At 34.9% G+C, this 10,172-nt stretch overlaps 1 protein-coding gene across 1 annotated transcript; it reads left to right on the forward strand.

Annotated features, from left to right (window-relative positions):
• Window positions 1-2,823: 2,823 nt before the first annotated feature.
• Window positions 2,824-7,987, forward strand: LOC121123185 (uncharacterized). The gene is made up of 3 exons (XM_040718311.2): window positions 2,824-3,696; window positions 5,742-5,808; window positions 5,869-7,987. The coding sequence occupies exons 2-3, from the start codon at window positions 5,754-5,756 to the stop codon at window positions 7,788-7,790; spliced, it is 1,977 nt and encodes a 658-aa protein (XP_040574245.1). The 5' UTR covers window positions 2,824-3,696; window positions 5,742-5,753; the 3' UTR covers window positions 7,791-7,987.
• The last annotated feature ends 2,185 nt before the right edge of the window (window positions 7,988-10,172 follow it).

Here is a 10,172-nt window from a genome sequence, read left to right on the forward strand (position 1 = left end):
TGTCCGAATGGACTCTACGCTTAGAGCATCTTTCAGCAGAGCCTAAACATTGTTTATGGAATTATTCAACAATCATCTTGACATAATAGTTTTTTTATTCACCATCATCTAGTTGCAACCCTTCAAAGGACGACAGATACGTCTGTCAAAGAGTTACTTTGAATGTCTCTAAAAGTCAGCGATCGAAAATCAATTCAAAATGGTAATTTTTTGCAAACGTTCATTATTTCAAAATTATTCACATTCTTCTGTTGGCATTAGCCTTTGGATTCGATTCTTTCTTATAAAATTGCTTAGTAATGTTTTATTAAAAGAGTATAAACAACGAGGGATTATTTAGAAGTTATATTCCTGTTCTTCTGTAAACGGAGCATAAGTGTTGCATAACTAATTCTTTTAGCCGTTTGTACATCAAAAAGAATACACTATGAAAAAGCCATGACGTATCATTCAAGACGAAGGAATCGACAACAAACTACATAGGATATTTTTGTTGGCAGCCAAGTAACGCTGTGAAAGCTACGAGAATAACAAATAAGTGAGGCAGTGATTAAATAATTATCATAACAGTAAAGTTCGAACCGATACTATAAAAATAATAAGGTGCAAATATATCACGCGTCAAAATTACCTACAGCAAAAATGTTCCTTGAAAAATTGGGCAAAACTCTTCCCACTAACAAAAAACATAAAAAAGTCAAAATAGAATATAGGAACAACAATTGGTTTTCCATAAGTTTCAAACCTCAATCTTTATTTTTTGTTTGCTGTTGATTTCATACTTTTTTACTCTCTACTAGTAGTATTCTGTACGTTGATTGGTTGAGGTTAAATACGGTGTTGTTAAGCTGTGAACAATTATCTCTACTACTAAATGAAGAATAACTTCACAGTTGGAAATAATCGTTCAACTACCAACTGTTTGGGCTCTTTTTTTCTTTCTTTTTTGGAGAAAAGATTGATAATAATTATAAGGATTACCATTTAATTCATTTAGATATAAAAACATTGAAAAGTAGACATTAAGATCACATTTATAACACAGGTATTTAATAGAACACTTTCAGTCCTCTAAGCATCTTAATTTCTGTCTTTTCGGTTCTAGAGATATTTATTAGCAAGTTATTTATACGTAAAAGTGTATTTTATGCATATTGATAGTGAGAAGACACTTTATATCGATTCCGTACGGTTATCAGCCCTTGAAATATAGAGTGCCCTCTAAAAAGGTATCATTTCCACTATTATTATTGTAAAATATCTCAGTATACTAATTTATATATTAGGTTTAGTAAAACTAACGCATATCTCACGCACAAGAAATTGTTCCCATTATCCTTAATTTATTATTAACTAAAGTATATATTATTTAGATATAAATTTGATTGATCATGACGTCACAAGCGGATACCCATGATGACATTATAAATTAAATATTGTTGTATGGGGCAATAGACGGACGCAATATCAAAATTTTTGAAACCGCTATATCTTAGAACATCCTTGAGTAAACTTCAAACTCATTGATACCTTTATTCTATCACGTAACCTTTCCTTCAAAAAGAAATAGAAACAAAAACAGAAAATCAGTCTATACACAGGCATTTTTTACCAATTTAATATTAATTATTATTCAATAACTTATTATAGTACCGTTACAAGAGCTGATAGTAAAATACAAAGTAAATTTTTGTTTTAGAGAGGACACCCCCGTCACAAGAGTTTTCTTCCTTGGAAATCTAAATACAATCACAATTTGTAGAGAGTGGGGACCACCCAAAGCTTGCAATTGAATGACTAAATTACGTAGAACGTAATTTTTATGGAATCAAGAATCGGCAACTCACAATCAAATATTGATATGTTTAAATGCTATATTTAGCTATATTTTTTATTCAATATGTCCTCCTTCACAAATAATAACCACCTCCACACGCCGGTGAGCAGATTGGCAGCTCTGGACGATGAAGGCCGGTTCCATACCGTATCACGGTTTCCGGATTGCAGCTTGGATCGAATCCAAGTTGGGATGAGACGTGTGGTAGACATTCTTCTCCAACACATCCCTAACTGTCCAGGGAGTTGAGGTGAGGGCTGGAAGAGGGGCACATGGAGGCCGGCCAGAAGTCAGCCAAGTTGTTGCTTCAGTTGTTTTGATACTTCTTGAAGTTATTAGGAGTCCGGAAGGACACTGCATCCTTCTCGGCACTGAAACCAGAAGATATCACAGTTTTGTTATTGCTTCGACATTTTAGCACCTAGAGACACGGTTTAAAAGCAAAGTTTGCTTATTTTTGTTTTAGTTGTCATTTGGTTGCGTAATGAAACCTCCTAATTATATGCTACTGCCAGTTTTGAGTCGTCATTCTGTATTATTGGACTAGGTGCTTGTACGAAAAACAGAAATGAAAATTCGCTCAGGGAATAATAAAATATATATTTTTTTTTTAAAAAGGAGGGAAGCTACTCTGGCGAAAAATCATTTGAATTTATATTTATAAAGTGACTCACTTGAGCACGACTGATGTTGGCTGTAACTTACTTATTTATATATAGTAGGATATCCACTGATGAGCAATAAAATCCCTGATAAGATGGAAAGATCGTTTCCCTCCATAAATCATATTGCTTCAGAGGGGGGATCTCCTTCTCTTTTAAACCCCCTTTCTGTGTTAGTACATTATACAAACAAACACAGAGGAGAAGTTGTTGGAAAAAGTTCTTTACCACTCTTACTGCCTCCTTTTCTTGAGCATCATCTTGGAGGAGAGAAAATCAGAAATTCCCAGCTTATAAAGATGAAAAATAAAATTAATTAATTTCAGTTCCTCCACCTCCTTTCCCAGAAAAAATGGAAAAATAACTTAGTTTATGAGAATCTCTCAAAAAAAAATAATTCGAATTAGATATTAGTGGTGGATGTATAAACAACTCCTCGCTTCGACTCATGTAGCGATAGTAGTTCTTGTTTTGTTTTTTCCCCCCAAACACTAAATAATTAAAATAGTTTATGACTTGGAAAAATAGATAATTTCCAATCTGGTTGATTTTTATTTTGTTTTGAAGAGGAATCCATTTATCATATCATATCATCAATGACCGTCACGTGCCATCGTTTCTTTTATGTATATACGTATAAAAATTGACGATTCATTGACAAAATATAAATAAATATTTCATTTATTATTATTTAAAGACATTCCATGTTTTGACAAAGGAAATAACATCTCAATATTATTATCTATCAGAAAGACGGGAAAAATTTGTTTCTTCTACTACGAATAAAAAAATATATAGAAAAGAAATATCCCGCCCCGCCATTATTTATTTTCTATCACGGCGACAAAGTATTCGCTTCCTTCTTTTATCGCTAAAAAAACAGGCGCGCGCGTGCTACTCGTTCTCTCCCCTCTTCCTTTTAATACGCCATGAGAATACATAAATATATTGTCTAATGAGTGCACGCTTTTTTAAATCCCCGAATCATTCGCCAAGACGTCGTTAACGACGAAAAAGAACGGGGAATCATTCTGTGGAGTAGTTTATGAACTGAAAGTGCAGGGATAAGGTCCCATTCAGTGCTGCTATCTTCCTCATCTCATATATATGTACATATAGAGAGGATTCTATATGTGCCATTGTGCATTGTGAGCCATTAGTTGATCAAATATGAAAATTAATCATTTGTAACAAAAGGTAAGGCTTTTTGACGAATTATTGTATATTTTGTGTATCTGGAATGCTGTAAGATGAAACGTCAGTTGAAGCTTTATTTTATCGGAATGGTCATATAGTCTTTTGAACGATAATCTAGGAAGGAGTAATTAATTATTATTCTATGATGTAATCCCTAGGGTACAAATTTAATTATGCAAAAATATGGCATATCTTTTAAATAGCATTAAATACTTGGATTCAAATCCATTTGCTCACTTGAATCCATTTTATAGTTATTTTTCTTTCCAAAAAAATCGCTCAAATAAATAGAATGTCAAACTCATATAATCAACTCCTACAAATGGCGACGTTAGGTCTGGTTTGGGAGATCTGAGCCTCCCAAAAGCTTCTAAAGCACTCATAAAATATGCATTATACATATATTTAATAAACCTAGTTATATAAATAAATATATAACAGTGTTGTCAATTCTTGGGGCTAAGTCCTCCAAATGACTCCTGCTTTGACTAACTTAATTAGTAGGTTAATTATTATAATAACATGTTTTAACCAAGAGAAATAATTCCTTGTTTCTTGACAAGGTATCAAATTCGCCGTGTCAGATTTGACGAGATGTTCTATGTAAGGAGCTGTCATACAACAAATTATGTAATGATTTAATATTTCAAAAGTAGGGATAATTAATTAAAAAAAGAAATTCTAACTGTATATTAGTTTTTGAATATCTTTTGCAACAATTTATAACGAGAATATTAAACATATATTCCGCGAAACAGACTTGAAATTCATTCAGGGAATATATTTGCCTAATATGTAAATATATTATTAACAAATTAGCTGTTGATAATCGAACTAATAAATGACTTTCTTATAAAAAGAAAAAGAAATAAGGTTTTTATTTTCTGCTGATCTAAAATAAGTCGAAGAACTCAAATGTCTCCTAGAACGAATTTGTTAATAAAAGGTGAACTAAAAAGTTATGAACGTTCTTTTGCTTTATTTTGACAATCAAATTAAAATAGTTTGAATTATCTAGCTTAGAATGTTCGAAACGGTTTTGTGGCTAATCTTCAGTTCAAGACCAATTGACAATGTGCTCAATTGCCCGTCCAACTCGACGATTTCCATTATTTTGTCGTCATTTTTGACGTCCATATTACCAGAACGGAATCGTTGGGACCAACACTTTGCTGTTGCATTCGATACTGTATTGGGTGCATAAACAGCATACAAAAATTGGCGGTCTCTTCACCTTGGTCGTAGTGATACTTAAGAATGTATCGAATTGTCTTAATTTTACTTCCATTTTGGAATGTTGAAACACTCAACTGTTTTCAGCAAACGCGAAATGAACTGTTTTTAAGTGTACGCTTAATCTTTAAGCATACTTTAAGATTGTTTGGATGCAATGTATTAATCGTGAGCTATAGCTCACTAAAGACATATAGCTAAAAACCTTTAAAACTGAATATATTTTTAATTCCGAATATAATGCGTTGATCTTCATTATTACTTAATGACAAAAAAAAAATAACATTTTTTAAATCAGGATATATTAGAATCATTTGAAAAATGTTCAGCTATAAAACTATTGCATAAATTTACCACAACAAGTGCACCCTGACTGACATTTTTTTAAATGAAGATCAAAACCTTGTTCTGTGGTTGAACTTTCACCCTTGAAAAAATCTTATATATCTAAAAAAATCCTATAAAATTGTATCCATGAAGGACCTTTGAAAACGATTTCCTGAAACAAAGAGATTGTTTTAATTTCATGTCAATAAACATGGGAGGACATTTTGAGCCAGGCTCCCCTCTGTTGAGAGAAAAACGTTTTTGCTGAGAGAAAAAATCCGTTTCGTACTCTTTACCTATATCCACATATATTGACGACTCAGTTCTTAATTTGTGTCCCACTGATTTGGAATTGGAATTATTTTTTCCCTTCTTACTTTTTTTTTTTTTTTTGTCAACAAGGCAAAATAAAAACAAAAAAATAAAAAGTTATTTAGTCACAGCTTGAAATCGAAAATTTTATGTTGTTTTTATTGTTATTTTAGAGTCAATCCAACATGGTAACCAACTCTGAGCCTCTTCAACGTCTTCGCACTGTTTTAAGGACCATTGGTATGTACATTTGCATAAAAACCGAACTTACAATATCATTTTTACATTTTTAAACTATAGGAAACAATTCCGAGATGGACAAAGAGGATGCCACGGATGTGGCCCTGGGGTTAGCCAAGCTAATGAAGTCAGAGGATGAATCCTCCTTGATTTGTTTTTTGTGTAAGCGCAAAAGCTCAAATCGAACCAAGTTCCTACTTCACTTTCGCTCCCACTTCCGTGCACGTAAACGAATACCAGACTCTGATCAAGACCATTCTGGAACAGAAGAGGAAGAGGAGTCTCTTCAAAGAGTACCTCCGAATCGTAGGAGGGGCAGGCTGAAAAAGTCAACTGTTCTTAAATCAGAAGAGGATATTGGGGGAAGCTGTAGTAGTAGTGACTGTTTGGGGGATTCTGAGTCAAGTGATAGTGATCATGATCCGAACAAAGGGACCAAGGAAGACGGTAGTTCAGTGAGTCTAAAAGATCGTCTCTCCCTCGCGGAAAAACAATTGGATAATAATGAAACAGAGGACTTGATATGTCTCACCTGCCTCAAAAGATTCTCCAATTGTCAAAATCTACGCCGTCATTTACGTCTACACATTTCCCGAGACTCCATCACACCAGATATTGATAATGATACATCCTCTGGACGATACTTTTGTGATTGGTGTCCTGCAAGATTTGACAATCGCTCCGCTGCTCGAGTCCATGAAGATTCACATAAAAACGACCAAACAAAATGCTATGTTTGCGATAAAATGTATGCTGATCGCTACTCCCTTCGCTATCATTTGAGAACACATGGAATTGGGCGTCAGATCCGTTGTGAGTACTGCAACAAGAGTTTCTCAAAGCCCTCACGTCTCGACTCCCACATCAAGTCCCATCATAACAACATTCGAGACTTCAAATGCTCCGTTTGTGAGAAGGCCTTCAAGACCCGTCTACACCTGACAAATCATTTTAGACAACATTCTGGAGAAAGGCCATTTGCTTGTGAGATATGTCATGTCCGATTCCGTCACAAAGGATCCCTTCTCACTCATCAACGAAGTCATCAGGGCCTTAGGCCCTACTGTTGCGAAATTTGTGGGAAAACATTCAAAGAACCTTCCACTTTGAAGGCTCATTCCCGTGTACACACAGGAGACAAACCCTACAAATGTGGAATGTGTGCCAAGACATTTACGCAAAGAGCTGGTCTTAATTATCACAAAAGACTCCATTCTTCTGAAGAGACAACATTAGCAGCACCTGAATTGTCGGCAGGAAGGGTCTATACCTGTGAACTCTGTCACTTCTCAAGTAATTGCGAGGACTCCTTGAATAGTCATTATCGCTCACTCCACAATCCATCAATGACATCCAACAAGCTCCCCTCCTTCGATCATCTCAGATCCTCTTCCTCCTCCAGTAGTGTGCCTAGTCCGTCCACATCGCCGTCTTCCAATTTGAACGAGCCTTTTGGTAACAGCAGTAATGTGAGCAACAACCACAGGATTCATACCCAAACAGAAAATCATCATCCACAGCACCACGGCCACCAAGAACAACATCATCACCATCCCGCACCCCTTCTTACCACACCAACGCCCTCTTCATCACCCTCATCCAACGGCTCCGCCTCTCCCCATATGGATCTTCTCCATCCAGTCGAGGACTACATGCAAATGGATTTGTTAAACGGATATACTCCGGGGACCACCTATGCACCATCCTATCACTCCTCTTCCAACTCCCCCGAGGATTACTCCCCAACAACGGTGGCATCTTCATCCTACCAAATCCCGCAGCAACAGCAGTATCATTCGGCCGCTTACAACTCATACAACAATCAATTGGGAGCAGCTTCATACTATGATAACAACAGCTACAATAACAAGTACTACTCTGATCATCAGTATAACAATAACGCCCTTGAAAACGTTTACTATAGTCAGGCCCATATCCATCACCATGGTCACCACGCCGCACAGTCCGGATATTGCGTTTGAAGGATGGAACAGCTGTACTTTTATACTAGACGTGTGTATTTATTTTATATATTAAATATTATATTACCATAAAAGTTAACTCTTGATATTATATTTTTGACTTTCTTTATACTTTCTTGTTTTTGATTTTTAGTTAAATTTAACCTCTTTTTTGTATTTTATATTTTTGAAATAATATTCACAATAAATAACCGAAATTATATATGTATGAGGGGTGAGCTATAAAAAAAACATTCTTGAACAAGAATATATCTTGTCTGCAACATTATTGTTCCAACTCAAAAATGCGATGAACATGAATCCCTTTAAATATAGAATTTAGAGTATGCTTATGGTTATACCTACCGGGTCGTACATTGAGATCTGATCACTTACTAATTCAATAATGAATTAAGGTTGAGTAATTAAAATTAATTTATATTTCGATATATTAAAGCACAAATTATCAGTTAAGAAACACAAAGTAATCCTGAGCTCTCTAGTTTAAGTACAAGTTGAGAAAAATACACTTGAACTTGTCCACTCCAGGATCACCGTTAGCAAGTCCGGAATATTGGAGAAGAAGAAGGGATCTGTCAAAAAGATAAAACTGGATACAGGGGAGTTAAACAAAACAGCCAAGAGCAATCCCCTCAAGTCCATGAGGGTCCATTCAAGAGATCTCGGGGTTCACCACCAGACTGTCCAAAGAGATATAAAAGAAGTGGGCAGAAAGATCCTTGCGATGGTGGAGAGGCCACTTTTGACACCAGTAATGAAAGTAACCCATCTCCTCCGTCGTAAGACTCTTTTGAATGAGTCTTTTGAGCTCATTTGAACTCTTTTTTGACACTTTTCAAACCTTACAGTCCTGATCCCAACCATATTCACTACATATTTCGCTCTGATGTCTAGTTTTATTATATATCAGACCCTAAAGTGTATTAAAAAGACACCGTTAGCAATTAAGGGGTTGGAAGATTGTCTTTCTTGGCAGGTATTCTTCCACAAATATAGGGAAAGTTATTTTTGATATTACTAAAAGGGCTCCATTAGAATGGAGAAGTTTTATCACGAAATCGTCTATCTATGACATTCTTATGTTTGCTTCCGTTATCCCAATTATTCCATCATTGGGATACCTACTGAATGGGGTGCTGTACAAATAATTGTCTGGTTCAGGACTCCGAGATTTGACAATAACAGTACCATTGATATCATACAATAAAACGTAATTAGAAGCCACTTTTCCAAAGAGCTTGAGAGCATTACTCTTTATGAAAACACGCTCACGATTCAGGATCTAAAAACTGATTCCTATTTGAATAGTCAAAGATTCTTTTTTGCTCTTTAGAGAGCTTCGAAAATATTCCTACCCCTTATGCCATTATTTTTGAAATTTCATTATGGGGATGTGAAGTCTATGGAAACGGGAATCATTTGTAAAAAGTATATATCATCGTTAGATCTCCCAATATATTGGGATAAGAAAATATTGTGTTCAAGGAAGGGAATTCATGACTTCACAGTGACAGATGTCGAATGATATCATAAGTTATTTGAAGCCATGCAGATGTGGGAAAATGTACAATAATATGCTGCAGGCCTTTTTGACTGTTCCACTCCATGGCTAGTCAATAAGTTTCTAGGGTTGAATTTGAAGGAAACACAGTCCAGGGTTTTAGAAGCTACAAAGTTATTCGGCATTACTTCTGGTCACTTAAATTATACTTAAGATGAAATGTAATTGAATGATGTCATCTGTAGCGTCAAAGCTTATGAGGCACAAAAAATTAAGAGAAGAAGAACTTATCGAGCCATAGGATATTCGAGAAATTATGATCTCAGCAGTAGCAAGATATTAAATGTTGTCCTTCAGAATTCCACAGATACGTGGAACAAAATTGGGATTTTGACGCAAACTTAGGGAAATTGTATCCATCAGTCTCTGCCAGATATTTCAAAACTTTATGTTTTATGATGAGACGATATAGAAAACATTAAACAAAGAAATAGTAAGTATGAGTGGTTGATACTTGTTGTAAAGTGGTTTTTTTTTATCATTCTTATTTTCTTTATTTTTTCATGTCTTATAGATTTCAAAAATTGGGTTCCTATATTCGAATAGTCTATGTGTGAATATGTAAAGCTGAGGGTTTGATTGTTTTTTAAGTCTTTAGAAATAAATTAACTTTTAACTATAATGTTCAATTATGTTTTTTTACAAACGTAATTTTCTTTTCTTTATTTATTTTCATACAATAATTATAAATAAACACATTGCTCTTGAGAAGGAAAAATATAACATCGTTACACTAGAAAACTTTTTTTGCTAGGTCGACTGCCCTGTTTTTCATTATGATACCCAGCTTAAGCGCGATCTATAGACCAGTTTGCTTACAA

The sequence above is a fragment of the Lepeophtheirus salmonis genome, chromosome 8 (assembly GCF_016086655.4).
Source record: "Lepeophtheirus salmonis chromosome 8, UVic_Lsal_1.4, whole genome shotgun sequence".
NCBI classification, from domain to species: domain Eukaryota; kingdom Metazoa; phylum Arthropoda; class Copepoda; order Siphonostomatoida; family Caligidae; genus Lepeophtheirus; species Lepeophtheirus salmonis.

Excerpts from the sequence above, each read along its gene's own strand:
- LOC121123185 (XM_040718311.2), top strand. The coding sequence starts at position 5,754 with ATGGTAACCAACTCTGAGCCTCTTCAACGTCTTCGCACTGTTTTAAGG. Across the intron at positions 5,809-5,868 it reads CACTGTTTTAAGGACCATTG|GAAACAATTCCGAGATGGAC; the intron begins GTATGTACATTT and ends TTTAAACTATAG.